At 46.2% G+C, this 27620-nt stretch overlaps 1 protein-coding gene across 4 annotated transcripts in view; it reads left to right on the top strand.

The window, feature by feature from the left end:
• Positions 1-27620, top strand: part of RBM23 (RNA binding motif protein 23) — a 55943-nt gene that overhangs the window by 23203 nt on the left and 5120 nt on the right. For all 4 annotated transcript variants that reach the window (XM_056526765.1, XM_056526737.1, XM_056526746.1 and 1 more), the window contains exons 6-9: positions 4113-4172; positions 22945-23062; positions 23153-23305; positions 24360-24497. In XM_056526765.1, coding sequence (XP_056382740.1) covers positions 4113-4172; positions 22945-23062; positions 23153-23305; positions 24360-24497 — 469 coding nt within the window. The remainder of the gene's footprint in view (positions 1-4112; positions 4173-22944; positions 23063-23152; positions 23306-24359; positions 24498-27620) is intronic.

The following is a 27620-nucleotide window of genomic DNA, read 5'->3' as shown; positions in this document are numbered from 1 at the left end:
GCTTCGGAGAAGTCACTTACTGAGCTTCCATTTGCTGGCTCCCGACTTTTTGGCAAGCGAGTTGATGAGATCATCTCTGAGGCGATGGGCGGCAAGAGTTCCTTATTAGCTTTAGAATAGAGCTCGCACTACTTCCTGTAGGAAGTCCTTTGCCTTTCGGTCCTTTCGGACTGCTAGCCCCAATAATGGGTCGGGGCAGGCGCCCTTGCGGGAAAAAAAGGTTCCCTCCTTCCGGGCGCGCCCCTCTTGAAACCGGAAAATCGTTTTCGGGGTTCCCAAGTAGGGCGGTTCTGTGCGGCCCATCTTGTGTCTCAAGCGTCTCAATCAACACCTTCTAATCCGCCATTTCCGACTGGAATATCTCCGCTCAGTGGTGGCGTCTATGGATCAAGGGGAGTTTTTTTCCCTCTAGGATGCCTACCTCCAGGTTCCTATATTTCCTGGCAATCAGCGGTACCTCCGCTTGCGGTTCCGGAAGGTCATTTGCGATTTGTGGCCCTCCCCTTCGGTCTGGCCTCTGCTCCGTGGGTCTTTACCAAGGTCTTGGCACCTGTCATAGCCCTCCTATGGTCGCGGGGTGTCTCAGTGATTCCTTACTTGGACGACCTCCTCGTCAAGGCCTCCACCAGTGCCCAGGCTTGGGAGAATGTGATCTTCAGACCTTTTTGTCGCTTCGGGTGGATGGTCAAGCGAGACAAGTCTGTTCTCTCCCCCACTAAGTCTCTGGTCTTCTTGGGGCTTCAGTTTTGACTCTGCCTCTGCTCGGGTTCGCCTCCCGCCGGACAAACGTCTGGCCCTCTTGTCGGCAGTCCGCTCCCTCCGGATACCATCCCCGGTTTCCATCCGTACTTGCATGGAAGTCCTGGGTCGGATGGTGGCATCCATGGAGGCCGTACCCTTTGCTCAGTTTCTTCCTCTTCAGCTGGCGATTCTTGCCCTGTGGGACAGGTCTTTCTCTCGATCGCAAGATTGTTCTCCCTCTTCGGACCAGTCGGTCCCTGCCCTGGTGGCTCCACTCCCCCCTTCTTCAGGGAAATTCGTTCCTTCCCTTCCCAAGGCCTCCCCAAGAAGCCCTTCTTTCCATGAACATCCTGGATCTGAGGGCGATATATCTTGTCTGAAGCATTGGGAGTCCCTGCACGTCCGTGGCATACATCAATCGGCAGGGCGGCATTCACAGCTCGGCAGCCATGTCCGAGGTGACAAAGATCCTCCTTTGGCCGGGACACGAAGTTCCGGCCATTTTGGCTATTCTCATTCCAGGAGTGCTCAACTGGGAAGCGGATTTCCTCAGTCGGTCCTAAGCTGACCCCGGAGAATGGTCTCCTCTTCCGGAGGTGTTCGCACAGATCTGCGACCTCTGGGGGACCCCGGACGTGGATCTATTCGTGTCTCGACACAACCGGAAGATTCCGACGTTTGTGTCAAAGTCCAGGGACCCCCTGGCTCTGCCAATGGATGCCCTAGTAATTCCGTGGTAGGGCAGGAAAAAAACCTGATCTGTCCCCTCCCCTCCCCCTTCTTTCAGGGTTCGGAGGAAGCTCAAGGTGGAAGGAGTTTCCGCCATTCTGGTGGCTCCAGACTGGCCCCGAAGGGCATGGTACGCTGACGTGGTCTGGCTTCTGGACGACGTTCCGTCTCCCACTTCGTCCAGACCTACTGTCACAGGGTCCACTTTGTCTCCCCTATTTACAATCGCTGCATTTGACGGCGGGGCGGTCGAGACCGCGGTTCTAAGGGGCCGCGTCTTCTCTTCCCAGGTCATTCTCACCATGCTCAGGGTTCGCAAGTTCTCCTCTGCCAAGATTTATCACCGTACCTGGCGGGCTTACTTTCGTTGGTGCGAAACTCTTTTCCGTTTTCCGTCTCCTCTCCTTTTTGCAGTCGGGGTTGGAACAAGGGCTGACTCTCAGCTCCCTTAAGGGTCAGGTTTCGGCCCTTTCCATTTTCTTCAGCGTCCTCTGGCTTCCAATTCGCATGTCCGGACCTTCCTTCAGGGCGTGGCACACTCTGTCCCCCCTTTACCGGTCCCCTTCTCCCTCTCTGGACTTGAACTTAGTCCTAGGCGTTCTCCAGGACGCACCTTTTGAGCCTCTTAGGGAGGTTCCACTTCGCCTCCTATCCTGGGAGGTGGCTTTTCTATGGCTATTACTTCCATTAGGGGAGTATCTGAACTGGCAGCTCTTTCCTGCCGTTCTCCTTTCCTGATAGTTCATCAGGACAAGGTTGTTTTCCGTCCAGATCCGTCCTTCTTACCTAAGGTAGTTTCGCCTTTTAATCTCAACGAGGACATAGTCTTCCGTCCTTTTGTCCCGCTCCTTCTCATCCCAGGGAGCGCTTACTCCACAAATTGGATGTGGTACGGGCTGTTCGGACTCATTTCTTTCACCTCTTCCCTTTGACTGTGCGATTCTTTTTTTCGTCCTAACGGAAGGTCGTCAGAAGGGACAGCCTGCTTCCAAGGCCACCATTTCTAGGTGGATCCGATGTGCTATTTCGGAAGCTTACTGCTGCATGGGGAAGGTCCCGCCCTTCAGGGTTTTTGGCTCATTTCACCCGCTCTGTGGGAGCATCCTGAGCTCTCCGAAACTCGGCCTCGTAGATCTGTAAAGCAGCTGATGCTAGTCTGGGCAGTAAAGTGTTGCAGGCGGCGGTGGTTCAGCCGCCTGCATGACCTTTTTTTTTTCTCTGCCCACCCAAGGGACGGCTTTGGTACGTCCCCAAGGCTCTCTATCCCCTAATGGAGCCAATAGAGAAAAGGAGATTTTTTTTTTTTTAAGACTTACCGTAAAATCTTTCTCGAAGGATCCATTGGGGGACACAGCTCCCGTCCTTTTCTGGGGTTCCTTTTCGGTTATCTGTCCGAGGGAGTGTTCAGTTGATTTTTCTTCTGGTACTCAAACAGTTTGTGTTTTTTTTCCTTTGACCTGTCGGTCTCCTCCTATTGCTCTGGGACTTAAAATGAATTGCTCAGTGGCCTGGAGGCGGGTATATCCTGCTGGGAGGAGCCGACTTTTTGGTTACCAAAGTGTCAAACTTCCTAGAGACAGCAGCATGTACCCAAGGTGCTGTGTCTCCCAATGGATCCTTCGAGAAAGAGATTTTACAGTAAGTCTAAAAAATCTCCTTATTTACACAAAATAAAATAATTACACATAAAAAAAAATCAGACATTTTCACTATTTTTATATTATCAGCCGGTATGAATTCCCTGCCCTGCTCCCAATAACTGTTCCTTGCTTTCAAAAATAAGTACATTTGTTATAAAAATGTTTAAAAACAATTGTTCACTACAAATTCCTGCATCCCTACTGCAATATTTTGTCAAAAGAGCAAAGAAATGGAAATTCCGCACAAAGGTTAAAATGCAGGGAAAATCAGTGGCAGTTTTTATGGAATTTTTTTTCTAGCGTATTTTACCTAAACCAAGTGGAAACCTAGTCTGAAGGTAAACAGTCATCCTGTTTACCCACACTAAACCCAATACAGTGCATGCAATTCAGAGAAGAGGATATTTGGAGGGACATATCTCCGGACCAAAGGTATATATTGTAGGCAGTGACCACCTCATCGGTCTCCAGTTCACCCACACTGGATGACCGTTTTCCTGTAAAGGGGTACTTCAGAGAAGGAGGGGGGGGGGGGGGAATTTTCACATCAACTGGTGCCAGAAAATTATACAGATTTGTAAATTATTTCTTAATCCTTCCTGTACTCATCAGCTGCTGTATGCATCGGGGAAGTTATGTTCTCTGCTGCCACCTCTGTCTGTGTCGGGAACTGACCGGCGTAGGAGCAAATCCCCATAGCAAACTTCTCCTGCTCTGGACAGTTCCCGACACGGACAGAGGTGTCAGCAGAGAGCACTGTGGTTGGATTGGAAAGAAATACACAACTTCCTGGGGAGCATACAGCCGCTGATGAGTAGTGGAAGAATTAAGATTTTTAAATAGCTAAAAGTTACACAGATTTGTAAATTCTATCAGTTGATCTGAAAACATTTCCCCCCCCCCCCCCCCCTTTTAAGTGATAATCTAAAAATTGTTCATCGCACACAAAGAAAAAAATTTTAAAAAAATGGTTTTAACTGTGTGTGTGTTTCTTTTAAACAGACGGCGTTACACACGCAGCAGGAGTCGCAGTCCTCGGCACAAAGAAAAAAGCCCACTCAGGTATTTGATAAAGCTCTATATAATGTGCTCGCCTTATGTAAGGCTCCAGAGCAAAAGATATAAAAAAAAAAAATCATAAATCAACCAACAAATTTTCTTGATAACGTCATGTGTTTCAGTTATAGAATACTAATGTAACCAATTGAAGGCTCTTCCTGCACTGTGGGGCTAGCTGCTTTTTTTTTTTTTTTTTTTTTTTTAAATTTTTTAAATCTGTTTTATTCAGCTTAATACATAACAAAAATAAATTTTCCACAAATACAGTGATAGAAATAAAATACAAGTCAAAACAAACCATACAAAAGAAAAGAAAGAAAAAGAGAAAAGAAAGGGAAAATAGCATTTTGAAAAAAGGAAGGTTCTCATTTATCGATTATTTACATTTATCAATATATGTAGCCCACTTCCAAGTTTTTCCAAATTTCATAATTTTCCCCTCCCCGGTTTGCAATGAGCATTTCCATTTTATGAGTTTTGTGTTTTTGTAATTATACTTGAAATTTTTGGGATTTCTTGTGATTTCCAAAGTGATGCTATTGCAATATGTGCATTCGTTAATATGTGAAATATAGTATTTTGATAGTTTATAGGGGCTTTATCCAAGTCTAAGGACAGTAATATACCTCTATTCAAAATGATTTAATATAGGAACATTCCCACCATATGTGAATGAACGTCCCCTTTTTTTCTTTTTCACATCTCCAACATAGAGATAACACTTAAGCGTACATAAATGATATTTTATGCAGGGTTTGGTACCATCTGTACATTATTTTACGAGCAGACTCCCAGTGATTGACACATCGAGAAAATTTAAATGGTAGCGTGTATAATGAGACCCACTGATCTTCCTTTATTTCAGTTTCTAGATCTTTCTCCCATTGAGATTTGAAGGAAGGTTCATATTGAGAACCTTTAGGTGCAGATATGTCCAGGATACACTTTTTTTTTTTTTTTTTTTTATCCCTTTGTTGACAAAAATGTTGTGAATATCCATCAAATGTCGATGTTGGCCATACAACAGATTTTAACAAATGCCTTAGTTGTAAATACTTAAAAAAAAATCATTAACAGGAATGGGAAATTTATTCCTAATTTCCTCACTGATATCTTTAAAATACTTTACTCCAAGTTTCTGCCATTTATGAAAAATCTGTTGACGGTATTAGTCATTTTAAACAGGCAAAGGGGGTGTGTGGGTAAGATATTAGATTCAGAGCCCCAGAAGAGAGTGCTTGTAACCAGATAGAGACCAAGTTGAATAGTAGGACAGTAGAAAATCAGAGGCGATTTAGTAAGAGCCACCACAATAAGTAATTCTCGTAGAGAAGGTACTTCCTATATTTCTTTTTCCATTAATATCCATTGTGGTTCAGGATCTTCGGACCACCATTGTTTCAATTGGGTCAAATGAATAGCTTTATAATAAGATAGGAGGTCCGGGAACCCCACCCCCGCAGTTTAACTGGTAAATAGAGTGTATTAGGTGCAACTGTCGGGGGTTTCCGCCGCCAAACATATCTTAATAATATTGGATGGATTAATATGATTTTTTTTTATTTTTTTTTTTTTTTATTAAACTCATTTGGCAGATTTCTAAAATTTATAGTATTTTGGGGAGTATAAATGATTTAATAACTGCAATTTTCCCCATCCAAGATACTGAAAGAGGAAAATCGTTTAATATCACTTGAAATATATATATTTTTTTAAATAGTTTTTATTAAACATTTTCAAATTAACAGATTGTTTACAATTGGACTTTCTTGTTATAATAGTACATAAGAATAACAGTATTAATGACATACAGTATAGACGTGATATAGTCCCTCGATGTACCATTGCTCGAATAACAATGACCAAAACGAGGTCAAACAATATGAAGACCAAAACGACTCGTATGAGCATAATGACTGAACGAGGAAATGACAACATTAGTCTCAAATACACTCAAAATACGCATAGACAAGTCTTAGCATGAACTGCCTGTCTGTGTATAACGTACCTTTAAATACAAAGGAGATAATACTAAAAATACATCATCCGTGAATGGGAATAACCTTTCTTCCCTGATATGGCACGGTGCAGGAGCCAACTGAAGCCCTATCATTACCCGCTGTCTTTATTATATGAGGATATGGCCCACTGATTCCACCTCCTGGAGAACGTAGCTAGTCTTCCGGCTCCCTTTGATATAATATGTTCGTACGCAAAAGTAGTCTGAATTTTCTGCAGTAAAGTCTCAATAGTAGGAAGCTCTTTGGTTTTCCAATTACTTACTATCGTTATCTTAGCAAGTATACAAATAATGCAGAATAAATCCTGGTACTGTCTAGGTAACTTGTCCAAATGTAAGAAAAGTAAGATGTGATGTAAAGACCAGGGTATATGTCTGCCACAGAGATCCTTCAGTAGTCTCTTACAAAAGAACCAAAAGGGCTGCATTAGCTGGCAATGCCATAGTACGTGAGCTAAGGTACCCCTAAGGCCACAACCTCTCAAACACCTGTCCGTGGCCTTTGGATACACCAAGCAAAGACGGTCAGGTGTATAGTACCACCGTAACATTGTTTTATAAGCGGACTCCAAATGCGAGGAACATTGGAACGCCCTATTCACTATCTTGAATGCTTTTCGCCAATCCTCCCATGTAATACTACTACTATCCAATTCACGCTCACACATCCGTAGAGGATAGCACTCAGAACAGTTGGCTTCCTGAAGCAGGGAGAGGTAGTAGGGTTTTAGTCCCCTAAGGGGGGGATTCTATTTGTTTCAATGCTCTTGCATCCAGAGGGGTCTCTTTTTCAGCTAGACCATTTAACCCCTTAAGGACTCAGCCCATTTTGGCCTTAAGGACTTAATTTTTACGTTTTCATTTTTTCCTACTCGCCTTCTAAAAATCAAAACTTTTATATTTTCACCCACAGACTAGTATGAGGGCTTGTTTTTTGCGTGACCAGTTGTCCTTTGTAATGACATAACTCATTAGATCATAAAATGTATGGCGCAACAAAAAAACTATTTTTGTGGGGAAATTAAAAAGAAAAACTCAATTTTGCTAATTTTGGAAGGTTTTGTTTTCATGCCGTACAATTTACGGTAAAAATGATGTGTGTTCTTTATTCTGAGGGTCAATACGATTAAAATGATACCCATTATTACATACTTTTATATTATTGTTGTGCTTAAAAAAAAAATCACAAACTTTTTACAAAATTAGTGCGTTTATAAATCCCTTTAGTTTGACCTCTATCTTTTTTTATTTTTCCGTATAAGCGGCGGTATGAGGGCTCATTTTTTGCGCCATGATCTGTTCTATTTTCTTGATACATTTGCATATAAAAAACTTTTAATACATTTAATTTTTTTTTTATAAAATGTACTAAAAAAGTAGCAATTTTGGACTTTTTTTTTTTTTACGTTCACGCCGTTCACCGTACGAGATCATTAACATTTTATTTTAATAGTTCGGACATTTACGCACGCGGTGATACCAAATATGTCTATTAAATTTATTTTTTACGCTTTTTGGGGGTAGAATAGGAAAAAACGGACGTTTTACTTTTTTATTGGGGGAGGGGATTTTTCACTTTTTTTTTTTTTTTTTTTAACTTAATTTTACACTTGAATAGTCCCCATAGGGGACTATTCATAGCAATACCATGATTGCTAATACTGATCTGTTCTATGTATAGGACATAGAACAGATCAGTGTTATCGGTCATCTTCTGCTCTGGTTTGCTCGATCTCAGACCAGAGCAGGAGACGCCGGGAGCCGGACAGAAGCAGGTGAGGGGACCTCCGTGCAGCGTTCTGAATGATCGGATCATTCATTGAAATCGCGTACTGACGCAGATGCCAGGATCTGTATTGATCCCAGCATCTGAGGGGTTAATGGCGGACGCCAGCGAGATCGTGAGCGTCGGCCATTGCCGTCGGGTCCCTGGCTGCGATCAGCCGCGCATGACACGGGCATCGCTCCCGCGGTTATGCACAGGACGTACATGTACGTCCTGGTGCGTTAAGTACATTTACGTCCTGCGTCCTTAAGGGGTTAAAAAGTGACGTATTTGCAAGAACTTGAAAAAATCCCTTTTGTCTATACGGTAAGTAGTAGAGAGAGAGGTGAATGTAACAATCGAGGATTCATTATAAAGAAGACGAACATGCGTAACACCATCAGCCATCCATCTGGATAAATTTATATCAGGAATACAGCTTTGAATAAAGGTAAGCAGGAGATCATTGCGGTCTGCTTTAAACGATGCGCCAGTGTTTGAAATGTAATGAACCCAAGCATCATAGGAAGCTTTAACCAAGTGGTTTTGCATGAAGGGTTTGGGAATCTTCCAATATGGGAGGATCAGAAGGTCTCTAGCCCGGAAGGGAAGTATAGAGTGGCTCTCCATGTCAACCCATGGTAGCCTCGAGGAGTTGCTTCAACATTGACACCAAAGTGGCTGTATAATATAAGTGTAAATCGGGAGACCCTAAGCCCCCCGATTGTTTGGATCTAGTGAGTATGGAAGTGGAGAGCCTAGGGCGTCTACCCACCCAAATGTAAGTGGTAAGTATTTTCTGGGCTTGTGTGAAAAAGGAGGAGGGAATGGAGATAGGGAGGGTGCGGAAAAGAGAGAAATTTTGGTAAAAATAACATTTTGATGGCCGCAACCCTACCCATCCAGGAGGTCTCTGATTTAGAAAAGGATTCGGTATCTGCCTTCATACGGGCTAATAGGGGCAGGTAGTTTTCAGTATATAGAGTCTTATGTGGGAAAGACAATTGTATACCTAAATAACTTATGGAGGATTGTTTCACATCAAACAAATAAGTAGTCTTAAGGGTCTGAAGGAGGGGGATAGGAACATTAATCGCTAAGGCTTGGGTCTTAGTGGCATTAAGAAGGTAATAGGAAATATCGCCAAATTTAGAGATCGTGTCCATGACCGCTGGTATTGATGTGATGGGGTCAGTGAGGGACAAAACAACATCGTCTGCATACAGAGAGACAACGTGTTGCGTGCCGCCAATAGTAATCCCAGAAATAGCTGGATTTTGGCGTATAGCCTGTGCCAGCAGCTTCATGGACAGGATATAGATGAGTGGTGAAAGTGGGCATCCCTGATGAGATCCGTTTGTGATGTGGAAGGTCCCTGATAACGTACTATTGGCCGATACTCTCGCAGACGGGCATGAATAAAGGGACATGAGGGCAGATATTATTGGGCCACCAAACCCTAATCTAGTGAGGGCCGAGAAGGCTTAAGACCACCGAAGGCGGGCAAACGCCTTCTCGGCATCCAATGCCAAGACCACCACCGGCAATTCCGTGTGCTCCAGATGATTAAATATATTAAGCAGTCTTCTAGTATTATCGGAGGCCTGACGTCCCGCCACAAAACACGACTGGTCGGCCGGATTCAACAGGGAAATGGGCTGGAAATTTTGGGGGCGATCTGGAGGCTTTCCCGGCTTGGGCAGGGTCGTAATAGTGGCACAGGTTTTCCTCGGGTAGTTTCCCTCCCTCCATAGCCGCGTTACAAAAGTTAACTAGATGAGGGGACAATAAAGTGCTACATTTGTTATAGTATGCATTGATGTACCCGTCGGGGCCTGGGGCTTTCTCTAAGGGAAGAGTTTTGATAGTGGTTTCGATCTCTTCTAGTGAAATCTTTGCATTCAGAGCAGAGAGCTGCTCTGGAGATAGGGATGGAAGATTCAGGGAGTTTAAAAAAAGCAGAAGTAACTAAAGATGAGTCATCAGGTTGGGGGATGTCTTCTTTCAGATTATATAGTTTCTCATAGGAGAGGAAGCCATTGGCTATATCTGATGGGGTATATAACTTGGAGTGAGAGACTGGATGTATAAGGTAAGGAATTCTAGACTTCACCTGTCTTAATCTATTAGCCAGGAATTTTCCTGCTTTGTTGCTTTGGGAGTAGTAGGTGGCCTTCAGTTTCCTGAATGATTTTTCGTAGGTCGCCAACAGGAGGCAACGAAGTTCTTGACGAATAGCAGATAACCTCGCTGCAGTTTCCACAGAAGGGGCAACTTTATTCGCCCATTCAATAGAACGCAAGCGATGTAGGACATCCTCTTACTGCTGTTCGCGTTGTCTCTTTATTAGGGACCCATATTTTATACACGACCCCCAGACGACTGCCTTGTGGCAATTTCATATAGTTATCGGGTCAGCTACAGGACCTACATTAAGGGCAACCCCTCAGTTAAGCAGTGTCCCAGTCTCTAGAAACAGGAGCAACTCTTCGTCCCGGGTGGGAACCTTTAGGTGTCTCTAGAGTAATATTCCAGGAATTCAATAGTGATTCGATGTGATAGGAAGTAGTGCCCGCCGGATCTGAAGGGTGGCCGCGGACAGGTCAGCATACATGAGGATGTTGTGGTAAGGAGCAGGCAGGCCAATATTTCGCCTTGCTGTTTCCATAAGTTTCTCCTTAATGTGGGAAAAAAATGCACTTGCGCCAGAACGTCTCTCGGTATCGAGTTATCTAAATGCTTCGGGCGTGGGATTCTGTGCGCCCTATCAATAATGAGCTCCTGAGAGTTGCATCCATGTAAACCATTTTTCAGCAGGGAGCAAACCTAGTTGGGTATTTCTGCAGGAGTGATAGACTATGGCACCCCTCTTAGCTTAATATTATTACGGCGACTGCGGTCCTCCAGATCCGCCACTTTAGCCTTCAACATAGACACATCATCCTCCAATTCGTAGTGAGAGTCTGTTAAGGAGCTATGGGATCCAGCAAACTCCCCCAGTTTATTCTCAAGCTGATCCACTCTATCCCCTAGTGCCCGGACATCTGATTGTAAAGGGTGCATTAATTTGCTCATGTCCTGGAGAAAGGTGGTGCGCAACATCATAAGCATGTCCCTCATAGCTGTATCGGTGAGAGACTGGTTGAGTACTGGGATGTCTGCTAGAGGATCTGCTGTAATACACACTTGTCCCTCCACAGTTTGTAACTGTCCTACCTCGTTTGCTGCAGTGAGGACAGGCGAGGAGTGTAGTGCTTTGTCCGGACTCTTCTGGAGAGAGACTGCAGGGGAACCGACCCCCGTCCCCGAGGGAGAGCCACAGCTCCGTGCGTCTGAGTCCAGGCCACCTTCAGAGAGCACCGCTGGGGTGATCTTCGGGCTCTGGGCCCCAACCCTCCCACCGGAGGGCGCAGCCCGCAGCGGGGAATCCGGGGATGAACGCCGTCTTAGCGGCGGTACGGAGGATGCTGCGCCCCGTTCCAGAGGTGAGTGCTTAGGGGAGGAGGATTGTTTGCGTGCTGCGGCAGCGCCATTTTGTCCCGAGGCGTCCCTGGGGGTGAAGCTGAACTTCACTAGAGAGCGGTGGCGGGGAAGCTTCTTTCTTCATGCCGGCATCTCAGGGCTGCTCCAGGAGTCTTTAAGAAAAGTTTAGTCGGTGCTGGGGTTGATTATGCTGGGTAATTGGTCGCTGAAGCGGGAAGGTGTACAGAGCTCAGCTAGTCCACGTCCATGCACCACAGCGGCCAAGCCATGGGTCCCCCCCCCAAAATCACTTGAAATATTAGTAATTAAAGGAGAGACATTACTTATGAGTAATTTAGATGGACATGGGGTAAGAATACTGCCCAAGTATTTAATCCCTTCTGGGGACCACAAAAAGGGTATATTGATTTTAAAGACATTCTCATATCATAATCATCTAACATGATGGGAAAAATTTATGATTTTTGAGGATTCAGTTTATAAGAACTTACATTGCTAAATTGGTGTATAATTTCCACGACCACTGTAAGAGATTGCAATGGATGGGAAAGTGCAAGCAAAACATCATCTGCAAATAATCCATTTTTGTGCTCTTGTCTACCAACCTTTATTCCTTTGATCTTCTCAGAATCTCTGATTTTTTTTTTTTTCTTTTTTTTTTTGAGCCAAGGGCTTCATAACTTAAGTAAAAATAAGTGGAGAAAGAGGGCACCTTTGGCCATTGGTGATGGAAAAAGATGAAGAAGAACCAGAAACTAACACCTTAGCTGAGGGTGTAGAGTATAATGCCATAATTGCTGTAATTAAGTCCCCAGAAAACTTATGGAGAACTGCATCCAAAAATCCCCAGTACACACAGTCGAATGCCTTCTCCGCATCCAATGAAAGGAGTAGAGAAGGCATCCGACCGTGCGCTGCAGCCGCAATGATATCGACAAAACGTCTCGTGCCATCTTGAGAATGACTGACTATGTTTAAGAAATCCAACTTGATCTAAATGGATCAATGTTGGAAGAACTTCCGATATTCTATTTGCCCATAGCTTAGAATACATTTTTAAATCTCAGTTGAGGAAGGAGATCGGGCGGAAATTTTCTGGAACAGTAGGAGTTTTCCCAGGCTTCCGTATAGTAGTAGTAATTGTTGCTTCCAGCATCTCAAACCGTATCTCCCCCCTCTTTACTATTCAATTGAACATGGTAGTAAGATGAGGCACCAGAGCCGCTCGATGAGTCTTATATAACTCGTTCCCCAGGCCATCCGGGCCTGGGGACTTAGATCCCTTTAGTGCTCCCATCACCACCATCACCTCGTTTTCAGAAAAAGGGAACTAAAGTGAAGCAAGATGGGTTCTATCTAGAGTGGGAAGTGACGTTGAAGAAAGGAAGTCTGAAATCAGAGAAGACTGTTCTTTCTCTTTGCCTGTTTTTAAATTATGTAGTTTAGAATATTGTGCAAAGGCTTCAGCAATAGATCTAGGGTGAAATATTCTAGTACCATCATTTTTAACAAGATATTCTATTGATGTACGCGGAACATTGGTTTTAACCTGTTTAGATAATGGTTTCCCAGCTTTATTTCCGTGCCAGTATGAGTTTAACCTAATGTTTCTCAATGCCGTATCCTATTGGTCTATATCTATTGCGTGGAGGTCTGCTGTTACTCTTGCTATTTGGGCCGCAGTTTTTGTAAATAGTGTTTTATTTTTCCTGTGTAGTTCTGCTAGCAAATTTTGTAAAGATGCTCTTTTTATTTTTGTTTGTCATAATGAGCTGTTTGTGATATAATTATGCCTCTAATTGTGGCCTTAAATGCACACCACAACAGAGAATCATCAGTTACCGTCCCACTGTTGGCTTTAAAAAAAACTCTACAATCTCTTCTGATAGTTTGGTTTTATAATCAGTATGTTGTAAGACATATGGGTTATCCTTCCACGTAAAACCTGGAGGAGAGTTATATTGGTCTTGAATAAAGACCTTATTTAATGCTACATAGAATGTGTACATAAGGGAATACATGCCATATCTCTTCTAAAGTCTTCATGCTGTGTTTATAGTCCCCACTACAGTGTATGATCATAGCAGAATGCTTGGGTGTATAGGGAGAGGTATAAGCAGTATAAAGAGAGAAGTGCTCATGCCGCTGTACAGAACACTGGTGAGACCTCACTTGGAGTATTGTGCACAGTACTGGAGGCCATGGGGGAGATTTATCCGAACCTGTGCAGAGGAAAACTTGCCCAGTTGCCCATGGCAACCAATCAGATCGCTTCTTTCATTTTGCAGAGGCCTTGTTAAAAATGAAAGAGAGCTGATTGGTTGCAACTGGGCAGCTTTTCCTCTGCACAGGTTTTGATAAATCTAACCCCCCACCCGTATCTCGAGAAGGATATAGATACTCTGGAGAGAGTTCAGAGAACAGCTACTAAACTAGTACATGGATTGCAGGATAAAACTTACCAGGAAAGGTTAAAGGACCTTAACATGTATAGCTTGGAAGAAAGAAGAGACAGAGGATATGATAGAGACTTTTAAATACATAAAGGGAATCAACACGGTAAAGGAGGAGAGCATATTTAAAAGAAGAAAAACTACCACAAGAGGACATAGTCTTAAATTAGAGGGGCAAAGTAATATGAGGAAGTATTACTTTACTGAAAGAGTAGTGGATGCATGGAATAGTCTTCCTGCAGAAGTGGTCGCTGCAAATACAGTGAAGGAGTTTAACCCCTTAAGGACCAAGCTAATTAAGCCTGTACGCCCCTCAAAGACCAGGCCTGTTTTTTCAAATCTGAGATGTATGTCTTTATTTGAGAATAACTCTGGTAATGTTTTGCCAATGAAAACAATTCTGACATAGTTTTTTTGTTTTGTCACAAGTTGTACTACATGAAAATAGTAAAAGTTAATCTATCATTTGTATTTTATTTACAGTGCAAGAAATAGGTTGACGTTAATAGGTTGCATATATTTATACATAATGGTTTTTTTTATCAAAAATTATAATTTCATATGTCTACTTTATTTCCTCAACTTTTTTTTAAAATTATTATTCACATTTTAGATGTATTAGAGGCCTAACAAATTTACTTGACATTTAGAAAATTTGAAAAGTGCATCTTATTTTTATGTGCTAAGCAAGGTTTGCAGTAACTGAGAAGTAGTACAACATGGGACCCCCCCGAATGACACCATTTTAAAAACTAGACCCCTCAAGGTATTCGCTAGGGGGTACAGCGAGTATTTTAATACCATAGTTTTTGGGCAGGTATTATTACAAAGTCAGTGTTAAAAAATCGGAACTAGCTTTTTTTTCACAAACGCATAATTTGTGGGACATATTTTTTGTACATCACTTCTGATATTGAAAGAAATGCACCCTATATTTTATTTAGCTGCTTGTCCCATGTTCGGAAATACCCCCACTTAGGCCATATATGGTTCCTTAGCCGCGTGGTAGGACTCAGAAGGAGAGGAGCGCCATTTGGCTTTCAGGGCAGAACAGTACCCCCACAAGTGACCCCATTTATATACCGCACCCCTACAAGTTATTGGCTGGCCCTCTCTGATTGGTCCTTGGTCGGCTAGCAGTATAACGCGTCTGTCTGTGACAGTTAAGGCTCCTGATGGATATATCCGCCGTGTTGTGGGAATAAGCACCCTCTCATGGCGAATATATCCATCACTGCTGTGGCTGGGTAGCTCAGTGTGTCCGCTCAAGATTGCCGGCGGGAAATCCGCCGCTATGAGTGGACACACAAAACTACCCAGCCGCAGCAGGGAGCTCATTACCGTGACTGCTGCATAATGTGTAGGATCACATGGTGGACATCCGCAGCATATTACATGCTGCGGATGTCCGCCAATGCGATCCTACACCTTATGCATTTTTTTTTTTTTTAAGATTCATTTAATAAATGTATTTTTATAAAAAAAAATTTTTACACTTTTATTACATTTTTATTTATTTTTACACTTTTTAAATTTTTTTTAATGCTTTGGAATACTTAGTGTTCCAAAGCATTGCAGTTATATGCTGCCTTTCAGTTTTCACTAGCAGGCAGCATATCAGGACGTGCTTCTGGCACGTCCTACAGGCAATACCCAGGGCAGACCTGGGGGTCTTTGTAGGACCCCCGGCTGCCCAGGTATGCAGCAGCACCCCGCAATGCTCCAGGGTGCTGCAGGAGAGACAGAGGGAGCCCCCTCCCTTTGTCAGAACTCCTTACAGTGCGCGGTCACTTCTGACCGCGGCTGTAAGGGTTAAACTGTCGGGAGCGTAGTGAACTTCACTCCCGGCAGTGAGGCAGGCCCCGGCCAGCCGCGTATTACACACAGCACCCCGCGATCGTGATGCAGGGTGCTGCAAAGGAGACAGAGGGAGCCACCTCCCTCGGTCATAACACTTACAGCCCGCGGTTACTTGCGACCGTGGCTGTAAGGGTTAAAACTGCCGGGACTGAAATTTACTTCGGTCCCGGCTGTGTGATACAGCCGAGTCCCTGCCGCGATCTCGTGGGTGCACTGGGCAGCACCCACGAGAATAATGGATGAGTATAGACGTCCATTTGCGGGAACGTCCGCAAAAACTGGACGTTTATACTCGTCCACGGTCGTTATCAGGTTAAGCATGAATGGGATAAGCATAATGCTATCCTTCATATAAGATAGGGCCAGCAATGATAGTATTCAGATTATTGGGCAGACTAGATGGGCCAAATGGTTCTTATCTGCCGACACATTCTATGTTTCTATCATAGCTTTGGGGCACTTTTCTTTTTTTTTTTTTTTGTTGTTTATTCAAGGGATACATGGCTGAGAGCAGTGGTCTCAAACTGAGGCCCTCCAGGTGTTCCAAAACTTCAACTCCCAGCATGCCTGGACAATGGCTGTCTGGGCAAGCTTGGGAGTTGAAGTTTTGCAACATCTGGAGGGCCACATTTTGAAACGGCTGCTCTAAGCCATGTATTCCCTGAATTACAAAAAAGTGCCCCAAAGCTATGATAATACTCTTTAGTGGACTATAAATAAGACACCGGACATACTGTTTATTTATTTATTTATTTATTTATTTTTTTTTTTTTGCTTTTGCACTTTTATTTTTTCCTTCTTACCGTTTTAAAAGATCATAATTCTTTCAATTTTACACCTAAAAATCCATATGATGGCTTATTTTTTGTGCCACCAATTATGCTTTGTAATGACATCAGTCATCTTACCCAAAAAATCTACGGCATAACGGAAAAAAACATTTTGCAACAAAATTGAAGAAAAAACCCGCAATTTTGTTAGTTTTAGGGGCTTCCGTTTCTATGCAGTACATTTTTCGGTAAAAATGACACCTTCTCTTTATTCTGTAGGTCCATACAATTAAAATGATACCCTACTTATATAGGTTTGATTTTGTCTTCTGAAAAAATCAGAACTACATGCAGGAAAATTTATACGCTTAAAATTGTCATCTTCTGACCCCTGTAACTTTTTTATTTTTCTGCGTATGGGGCGGTATTAGGGCTAATTTTTTGCGCCGTGATCTGAAGTTAACAGTGCCATTTTTGTATTTATCGGACTTATTGATCGCTTTTTATTCATTTTTTCATTATATAAAAAGTGACCAAAAATGAAGCTATTAATACCACGTTTTTTATTTGCAGTGATACCACGTTTGTATTTATTTACCCTTTTTTTTTTTCAATAGCAAAAGGGGGGTGATTCAAACTTTTATTAGGGAAGGGGTTAAATGATCTTTTTTTTTTTTTTTTTGTAAGGGGAGCCTCCTCGTGTCCTACAGCTGTTCGGGACGCCGCAATTTCACCACGGCGGTTCCGAACAGCCACCTGAGCTAACCGGCATTAGTTTAGTTTCACTTTAGATGTGGCGATCAACTTTGAACGCCGCGTCTAAAGGGTTAATAGCACGCGGTGCCGCCATCAGTGCCGCGTGCAATTAGCCACGGGTCCTGGCTGTTAGAGGCCCGACCCGCCCGCTGTAGCCCCGCTTATAGAACGGGAGCGGACTCAGGACGTACAGGTACACTCTGGGTCCTTAAGAGGTTAACCGACTATTTCTCTTATCGGCTCCATTGGGGGACACGGACCATGGGATTATGCTGCTGTCTCTAGGAGGCTTGACACTATGGCAACCAAAAAAAGTCTGCTCCTCCCAGCAGGATATCCCTGCCTCCAGGCTCTGAAGTAATCAGTTTCAGCTTGGTGTCTAAGGAGGATAGACACACTGGTCTGGGGTTCTCCTCAGACCAGGTCTTTTATTTTTTATTTTCCCAGTTAGGGAATGTGTTCTTTTTCTTTCCATTTTCAGATGGGGACTCAGGAACTGCGGTTCACTGTTTCCCCATTGCGAGAGGTGGCAGGCATCTTGGATGTACTTTTAACCCCCTCTCGCCAACAGTCAGCGCTTGGGGTTGTACCTCATGGGTCCGGGTCCCCCTACTTCCCTGTTCGCCTCTCTATGAGCTTGGCTTGCTGCAGGTGATAATGCTGACTGAAGACTACATTCTGAAGACTTCATGGGGAAACCTTCATGAGGTAAGTTCTTCAGCATGAGGTGAGTTCCCCCCCCCCCCTCCCCTTTTTTTCTATCAGGTGGCAGATTTTCAACCTCTGGAGACCCCCAGTATTTAGCCCACTATTACATTAAGTCAGGCCAGGGTTTTTTTTTTTTCCTCCTTTTGTCTGCTTGGCGGTCCCTTACTTTATTATAAGGCTGGGGGACAGAGCAATGGTGTTTGTACATTTATAGCGGCTTGCTACTAAGCCACGGCGGTTACTTTCGTTTTGTGCTATGGACGCTTCTTCGCCACGGCCACACATAGCACTCTATCATGTCTCTCTATCGGCAGCGGAGGCTGCCGGAGGTACTTCGCCCGCTCCTTTCCCCTCTATCTGGGAGCGGGCGCCATTATCGCCTCAGCTGCATTTTCTCGGCGGGCCGGGACGCATTAGCACCGCCCACCCGGCCCGTCAGTGTGTCTCTGAGCGGGAACTTGTTCCCACGGCCGCACATTCTTTCTTCGGCAGCGGTTCGCATATGCGGTGCATATGCGCTGGGGGCCGGGAGCGGGCGCCATTATTACTCAGCTACATTTTCTTCAACGGGCTGTCGGTGCTTTTCTGTGCGGGGGCTAGTTACCTATTGGTGCTGTGCGCGCGCAGAGGGGAGTTTTCAGGGCCATTCAACAGCGCCCTTGGTTTAGTATGGTCCCCTCTTGCCATTGGTGCAGTGTTCTGCATCTCTCATCAACCTGCCAGAGTTTAAAAAAAATAAAAATAAAATAAAAAAACTTCACAGCAGCTGCCTTGGGGGCTCAGACCGTTTTTTCTTTTTTTTTTTTTTCTTTTTTTTTTTTAACTTGTCCTAGCCCAGACCTGTTCCTCCCTCTAACATATGACTAGGTCCCTGGTTTCCTTTTACACTCTAAGGGTTGTAACACGAAATTACTGGTTCTGTTAAACCCACTTGTTCTGCCTTCACCACTGCTCCCCCAGGACCCCCTGTTATTTCTACTCAGGATGCTCTCATAGGGATGTTTCATCTGTCTCATCACCTTCTTTGGCAGGCACGGGAGCTCCCCTAACAGGCATCGCCCCGTTGCTCCAGCTTGTAGCTCATGTCACTCCTCTAGTGGATGCTCCCATGGTCGCTGCTCTGGCTTTCCAGACCCTCGTACCAGGTCGTCCTCCCTCTTCCAGGACCGCTTCCCGCGTTCACCTTCACCTGGAGAACTTGTGGATGAGGTTTCCGATTCGGCCTCGGATTCAGAAGACCGCATGGATATGTCGGACATGGTGTACTCATTGGTTTCGGCCATAAGAGACACCTTCCATCTAGAGGACCCAGGAACTTCGGACATGGCTCCAGAAGTCTCTTTTCTTCATGCCCGACCGGCACCCAAGACTTTAAGCTCTCTGGAAGCAACCTGACGAAGTTTCAGGACACAAAGAAGGTTCAAGCGCGGTATCCCTTCGCCAAGGACCTCATTGCTCGGTGGACCTCCTCTCCAACTGTGGATCCGCCTCTCTAAGGCGACTACCCGGCCGTTCGCTGATGCGACTGCCTTCAAGGATCCAGCGGACATGAAGGTGGAGACTTTGGCAAACTTTGCCTTTGAGACAGCAGGTTCTTCCTGCATTTGCTTCTGCCTGGGTGTCAAAAGCCCTTTCAGTATGGTCTCCCAACTCCGCCAGGGTAGTCTTCAAGATCCTTCCAGAGGATTTATTTAATCTAGCTCTCCTCAGCTGGAGATTTTCTGTGTTCTGCTTCCATGAGCAGCTGCAGTGCTGCCTTTGCCACAAGCTACCTGGTAGCCACCATGTGGCTTAAAGCATGGAATACCGACACCACCTTCAGGAAGTGAGGTGACGGGTGGAAAAGAGTTCTCTCTTACCTCTGGAAAAGGCTCACAGAACCGCTTTCTGTCGTAAGTCCTCCGCCTTCTGGTTCTGTGGACCTTTGGTACCAACAAATGGTCCAGCCAGGCGCATTCACGGGAAGGGGGCTTCCTCCTTCCGGACCCATCCCTCCCGGAGGTCAGCTATCTGTTCTGGAAGTTTGGCGGCCCCATCAGGCAACCGTAGGCCTTCCTCGGCCTGAAGTGTTGCCCCCACCCGCCAACCTTTCTCGGTGGTTGGTCGCCTCTTACTCTTCCAGAATGCCTGGACCACGCACATTCAGGATCCCTGGGTCAGGGATGTGGTAGTCAACGGATACAGGATTGAATTTGCTTCCCTTCCATGGGATTGCCTTTTTCTTTCCTGGACCCTCCGGTTCCCATCTCTAGTGAAGGCAGCTCGGAGCGCGCTCCAGCTCCTTTTTGTCCAGGGAGTAAATGTCCTGGTTCCTTAAGGGGAACGTTTTTGAGGTTTTTTCCAACCTCTTTGTGGTCCCCAAGAAGGCGTTTCTGTTCACCCAATCTTAGTTCTCATGTATCTCGGCCAGCATTTTCTGCTTTCCCATCCCGAATGGAGTCTCTCCGTTCGGTGCTGGCAACCGTGGTTCTAGGGAAGTTTTCTTTCATCGGTGGACATCAAGGATGCCTGCCTCCATACCTCATTGTTTCCCGGTCTTCAGTGGTACCCCCCGCCTTGCAGTTCCGGACAGTAATTTTTCATTGTGGCTCTCCATTTTGGTCTGGCCACCTCTCCGCGGACCCTTACCAAAGTCTTGGCGCCTGTGATAGCCCTTTTACGGATAAGTTGTTTCCGTAATTCCTTACTGGACGACCTCCTGATCAGAGCTCCAGCCAGGGCCTGGATCCGGGAGAGTCTTAGTCTCAACTTTCAGACTTATTTCACTTCGGTTGGATGGTCAATCGGGACAAGTCTAGCCGCTCTCCTGGGGCTCCAGTTCAACGCGGCCTCTGCCCGCTTTCGACTCTGCCGAGCAATTGTCTGACTCTCTTATCTAGAGTCTGATGACTTCGGCACCCTGCTCCAGTTTCCATTCGCTTTTGCATAGATGTCCTGGGTCGGTTGGTGGCGGCCGTGGTCGCCGTGCCATTTGCCCAGTTTCATCACCGACCTCTTCAACTGGTGATTTTCTTCCGGTGGGACAGGTCTCCATGGTCTCTCGACCGCAAGATCGTTCTCTCTCGACAGTCTTGTCGGTCCCTTTTATGGTGGCTTCGTTTCCCCCCTGCTCTTTTAGGGGCGCTCCTTCCTGCCCCTCCCTGACAGTCTGTCGGGTATTTTCAGGGACTGGTTGGTCTGGGCCTTGGTCCCCCTAGAGCCCTTTTCCTCTTTAACATGTTGGGGCCTAGGCCAATTCTTTCCTTGCTTGTTTCTTGGGAAATTCCCTTCTGGGTGGAACTCAGGTTTCCGGCCATCTTTGCGATCTTCATTCCGGCCGTTCCTGGCCTGTGGTCTTCTCGGCCGGTCCTCAGTCGTCCAAGGCGAGTGGTCCCCACATCTGGGGGTGTTTAGTGATCTGCAACCCCTGGGGCGCTCCTGGCGTGGACCACTGCTTGTCTCGCCACAACTGAAGCATTCCTCTTTTGTGCCCCAGCGGGTGTGGTATGTCGTCGTGGTCAGGTTCCTGCACGACTCAAGGCTGCGCCTTCCCTATTTACAGTCTCTGCCTTTGCTGGCGTGGCGGTTGAGACATTGGTTCTGAGGACCCGCGGCTTCTCTTCCCAAGTGGTTCGCACCATGTGGAGGGCTCACAGGCCTTCCTCTGCAAGATTTGCCTCCATACCTGGCGGTCTTCTTTTCGTTTGTGTGAAACTAAGCCCTTGTTTCTCCGGACGTAGTTTTCCCTTCCGACCCCTTTCCCTTTCCAGTTGGGGCTGGCCCAAGGGTTGGCTTTTCAGCTCCCTTAAGGGTCAAAGGTTCGTCCCTTTTCCATTCTTTTTTCAATGTCCCCTGGTGTTCAATTATCATTTCCGAACCTGATTCAGGGAGTGGCACACCTTGCCCTCCTTCTCAGTCCCCTTCTTTCCCTTGGGACTTACTCTTGGTTTTAGGTGCTCTGCAGGGCGCCCCCTTTTGTACTTCTCAGGGACATTTCTCTTCGTCTCCTTCCCCGAAAGGTGGCGTTCCTTATTGCTCTGACCTCTTTTCGGAGGGTGTCAGAGCTGGCAGCTCTCTCCTGCCATTCTCCCTTCCTGGTTTTATACCAGGACAAGTTGTTTTCCATCCAGGTCTGTCCTTTTTACCTGAGATGGTTTTGACTTTTTCATCTCAATGAGGAGACCGTCTTACCGTCCTTTTGTCCGGTCCCTTCTCATCCCTGGAAGCGTTTTTTTTGTGGTGAGGGCTGTTCAGACTTATCTCTGTCTCTTTCCTTTCGGCAGCGTGGCTCCCTGTTTTCGTTTCTCCGGAAGGTCGTCGTATAGGACAACCTGCTTCTGCGGCCACCATTTATTTCGGTGGATCCATTCTGCTATTCGGGAGCTGATCCCAGATGCTACTCTGGGCTGTAAGATGTTGCAGGTGGCGGTGGTCCAACCATCCACCTGTCTGATTCCTTACCCACCCAAGGGACGGCTTTGGTACGTCCCATGGTCTCTGTCCCCCAATGGAGCCGATAAAGAGATTTCTTTTTATGCTAACCGTAAAATCTCTTTCTCGAAGGATCCAGTGGGGGACACAGCTCCCACCCTTTTTTCTGGTGTTCCTATTTCAGTTATCTGTCAGAGGGTGTATTCAGTTGCTTTTCTTCTGATTGCTCGGACAGTTTGTGGTTTTTTTCTTGACCTGTCGGTCTTCCCCTATTGCTCTGGGACTAAAACTGATTACCTCAGGGCCTGGAGGCGGGTATATCCTGCTGGGAGGAGCCGACTTTTTTGGTTGCCATAGTATTAAGCCTCCTAGAGACAGCAGCATACCCGACCCCCCCCCCCCCCCCAATGGATCCTTTTGAGAAAGAGATTTTACGGTAAGCATAATAAATCTCCTTTTTATGGTTTTATTTTAATTTTTTTCACTTTTTTTTTTAACATTACAGCAAAGGTTGAAACTAAACATTTAAATCCCAATGTCATTTTTTTAGGTCACCTGAACCTAATTTGACTCCAGAAGAGCGAGATGCACGGACGGTGTTCTGCATGCAGCTGGCTGCACGCATTCGTCCACGAGACTTGGAAGACTTTTTTTCAGCTGTTGGCAAAGTTAGTCACTTCTTACTTTCTTGGTGAAAGTAAAAATGTCATCTATTTTTTTTTAACTTTAGCTTTGATTGAACTTTTCAATTGTTTCAGGTACGGGATGTAAGAATAATTTCTGACAGAAACTCACGCAGGTCAAAAGGCATAGCATATGTTGAATTTGTTGACATCCAGTCTGTGCCACTAGCCATTGGGCTCACTGGGCAAAGGTTGCTTGGTGTACCTATCATTGTGCAGGCCTCGCAGGTAAGAGAGCAATGTTCAAAAATATTTTAAAGCGCAACTGTCATGAAATCTGGGTGCAATAACCGGCACACAGCTTTTGTACTGTGTGCAGGTGGTGGGTATAGCAATGTTTTTACCTAATATTTGCAGGCTTTCTTTGCCCCAAAAAATGCTTTTGATGAAAGCCACTGACAGTCGGATAGGCGTGGCTCAAGGTACCTCAAGCTGCCTATAGCAATCAATCAGATTTCTTCTTTCACTTTTTTTAACCCCTTAACGACCACAGACTTAAATTTACGTCCTGGTTTGGCGGTACTTCGCGCACCAGGACGTATATTTATGTCCTGTGTATGACCGTGAGCATCGGAGCGGTGCTCGCATCATACACGGCAGGTTCCGGCTGCTATCAATTTTTTGTAAAATCAGATATATAAACAGATGACAAGGATTTAGAGACAAAAATATTAATAAAATAATATCCACTAAATAACAGAAAAAGAAAGTCAATATATAGGCATCATGGAGCCCACCGTGGGATAAGAGACATAAAGTATGAGTCTCGGTATAGAAGAGTAGGTTGTATAAAGTGGAAGATGGCCAGGGCAGAGTCAGGGAGCCTTAACGGGAGTAAAAGGTAGTGGGGACCAAGTCCAGAGCCCACAGATCTAGCTGACTCTATACTCCAACCCTAAGCCTAGATGGCATGGGCACCCTGATAAGGGCAGTACCATATAACAGGATCCTCCTATTAAACCCTACTTGGGCCCGATCTAGAGGTGGAAGTAGAGGGGCCAAACCACGCCGCAGCCTGACCTCACGGGGGAGGGGAGGAGTTAGGGGTGTACATGCTGCAGCACACGGACACATGGGAACGGCAAGTCTAAATAATAGGCGCTAACTGCGCTTCTTCATGACACCTGACTTGACTGTGTAAGTTTTAAGCCACGCCTCTACTTTAAGCTGCGCCCACTAAAACAATCTGTGGGGAAATTCCCTTAGCCGAAAAGACCCAATTATTGGTGCATACAATGGTCGTAAAACAAATTAAAGGTGTGTGTTTATTTTTTTTCTTCAGGCTGAGAAGAACCGCCTGGCTGCCATGGCCAATAATCTGCAGAGAGGTAATTCAGGACCCATGCGTCTATATGTGGGATCTTTACACTTCAACATCACAGAGGACATGCTCAGGGGAATCTTTGAACCTTTTGGAAAGGTATGTATAATGTAAATATAACGAATCATTATTTTGCTTTGGTCAATAAAGAATAAGGCCATTTGCAGCTGGAGGAATTTTGTTTCCATTTCAGGAAGTTCAAACAAAGAGTGGTGCATAAATAGATACAGTAGAATGGAATGACTTTCTCCTTTCTCGGTCGCTCTTCATTGGGGGGACACACCTTACTGTTGGGTATATGCTCTTGCCACTAGGAGGTGCTGACACTAAAAAGAAAAACAGTCGGCTCCTCCTTGGCAGAGGATATACCTGCCCACTGGGAGTGAGGCAATCAATATTAGCTAGTGTCAGCAGGCGGAAAGACACAGGTCTGGGAACTCCCCAGACCTGTTTTTTTTTTTTTTTTTTTTTTTTTTTTTCCTCTAGTAAGGGCTGTTTAGTTAGGTTCTTTACTCCCCTTTTGTTTCCTATTTTCAGGTGGGGGTTCAGGAGCATGGTGCTACCTCTTATGCTGCTAAGGGGCAAGGGACATAGTGCAAAATGCACTGTTAACCCCTTCCTGCCAACGGCCAGCGCCTGGGGTTTCGCCCTTGGTCCAGGTCCCCCTATCTTCCCTGCTCGTCCTGTCTGTCTCAGCATGATGTGATGCAGGTAACTTAAAAGCTGTCTGAAGACATCTTAGGCGAGTATAAGAAGACAGGTGAGTATATGAAGAAGGAGTCCATGGGTGAGTATGTTTCCCCCCTCCTCCCTTCCGGCACAGGAATTATGGGGTTAATGTGTTCCTGTGTGTCTTTTAGGGCAGTCACTCTTGACTGGCTCTTGTGGGGGAAGTTTACGGGGGGCATTGGCCCGATCTTTAATGGAGTCTGGGCTCTCATGGTGGCAGGTAGCTTCCCCCCCCCCCCCCCCCCTTTCTTACCGAGTTCAGAGCAGGAACCTGGGGGTCAACTGTGGGGTGACTCTCCCTGCTCTGGCGGCGCTGCCTTCAGATCGCCCGACGGGAGGATCTGTGCCTCTCCTTACGGAGCTTAGCTCCGTCCCTCTCCATAGCGAGCTCTCCGGTCTGGCACACTGCAGGGGTCTTTAGTTCTACCAGGGATGTCTGAGGCTGTATCCGTCCTCTGACTCCCTGGTTCAGGGCCGTACTCTTCTAGCCTGTGGGACCCTCCCCAGCTGGGCGCCGCTGCTCTCCCTCTCCCACCCGGATGGACAGGAACTTGGAGCTTTGCTCCACCCCCGTCCGTTCTCCTTCAGAGTGGGAACAGTCTCCTCTCCTGCAGCCTTTCTGGTGAGGGGAAGACACCGCTCCGCCATCCCTCTCCTCACAGGTGCCGGCGGGCGAGTTGCTGTTGGGAACTCGGTACATATCTCCGTCCCCCATTACAGTAGTAAAGTGGGGTTCTATTCCCCACCCCGGCTGGTTGCTCTTTTGGAGGTGGGGGAGTTGGCATAGCTCCACTTCCCTGAGGGTTCCTGAAGGCAAGGGTCTGCTGACAGCCAGTCTTCGTCTGCATAGTCTCCTACACCACCGGGTCGCCCATAAGTTTGGCCGCACTCCTGTGCTCCACTGTCTGTGGGAGGTTTTAAAGAAGTGTTCCTGTGTGCTCAGGAATCCTCCACCTGTCAGCCGGACGGCTGTCTCCGTAGTTTTCTGCTATATCTGGTCAAATACCATACACTTACCACTGTGTGGTGGAAGTTCTGGAAACCCACTGCTTAGGTGTTGTTCCGAGTGGGTCCATTTTGCTCCGTGAGCCCTTTGCAATGCGCCACATGCATATTCGTGGGCTTTCCTAATTTATCAGGTCCCTCTCCACACGCCTGCCACTCTCATGGCTCAAGGCTGGTAGCTCACTTTTAGTGTGTGGTTCTGGATGAGGGGTCCGGTGTGGTCATGGTCTCTATGCCAGGTAGCCAGACTGTCTGCATGGCTTTAGAATCCACCAGGTCACCTCCCCCATTCCTGCCGCTTCCGTGGCCGCAGTCCAGGGACTCCTTCCATGTGAAGTTCAACAAAGTGTGCCTATGGGTTCATGGGACCTCTTCTGGGACTACATGTTTCCTGCCCCACATGCATCCCTCATCTCTTGCATCTGTGACAGCAGTCCAGCGGTGAAGCTGGGGTGTGGGTGTCTCCTGCAAGTTCCATGGCTTTCCATGGCTACAACTGCACTCTCTGTTCCCCTTTTCTAGGAGTGCCACGTTGGTCTGCTAGGCGCATGGTGTTGACGCACCATTGGTTGCTGTGTGTTTTCCATTCTTCCGGACTTTGGGATGCCTGCGGTTTCCTTCGTGTCTGCAGTTTGGTTCCCCTCTACTATCTTCAGGTAACAATGTCTGTGTCCCTGCGTATGCTAGGTCCTCTGCACATGTAGAGTCCTCCCTCCCTTCTGCTCGGTGTGGTGTGCCTCGGGCCTTCCTGTGGTCTTGTTCTGCAATCCTGCGACGGTTGAGCACCTCTGTTCTGGCAGGGGGCCTGTTGGGGTGACATAGTCAGTTCAGGCCCCCCTCTGCCTCCAGGCATTTTCCTGGTTTCCTGTGCAGGGTGGCTCAGGCGTCTGCTCTTTGACACACCTAGGATGGCTCAGTTGGCACCCATCTGGTCCAGGGTTTCACCCCATTGGGGTGTTCCTCTCAATCCTGTTGGTTGCTGTGCGTGTGTTTCTTACTCGCATTTGTAGCCATGTCTTGGTTTCTTTGCCCAGCACCGGTTTCCAGGATTCTGATCCCTTTATATCTCTGTATGTTGTCATAGGGTTCCTGGGGACTACGTCCACCCAGTATTTTGTCCTGTTGCCATAGGGTGGCATTTCCCTGCTTCGACAGTGCCTGGCGCACTTGTCAATTCCCCTTCCACAGGGGGTACGTGGATCAGGTTCCTGGCGTGTTTTTTGGTTATCTACTGCTGCTCCTGCAGCCTTGTCCCTCTCCTCTGTTGGAGTTTACGCACTCATGTATGACTCGGTGTCGGCCAGTCTAGCCACTGCCTGTTGTTTGGGTCCTGCCATTGCTCTCCTCATCCCTTCACGCAATCCCCCTGGGATTTCTTCTTCCTTGATGGTGTCGATTGTGCGACACTGACACCACAATCTCCTAGAGTGACCTGTACCCCGCTGGGTTCACTTTTTTAGTTTTTTTCCACTCTGTTTTCATCCTGAC

Source organism: Hyla sarda, chromosome 1 (genome assembly GCF_029499605.1).
Source record: "Hyla sarda isolate aHylSar1 chromosome 1, aHylSar1.hap1, whole genome shotgun sequence".
Lineage (NCBI taxonomy): Eukaryota > Metazoa > Chordata > Amphibia > Anura > Hylidae > Hyla > Hyla sarda.
The sequence above is the reverse complement of the archived record's forward strand: the minus strand, read 5'-3'. Positions and strand labels throughout refer to the sequence as shown.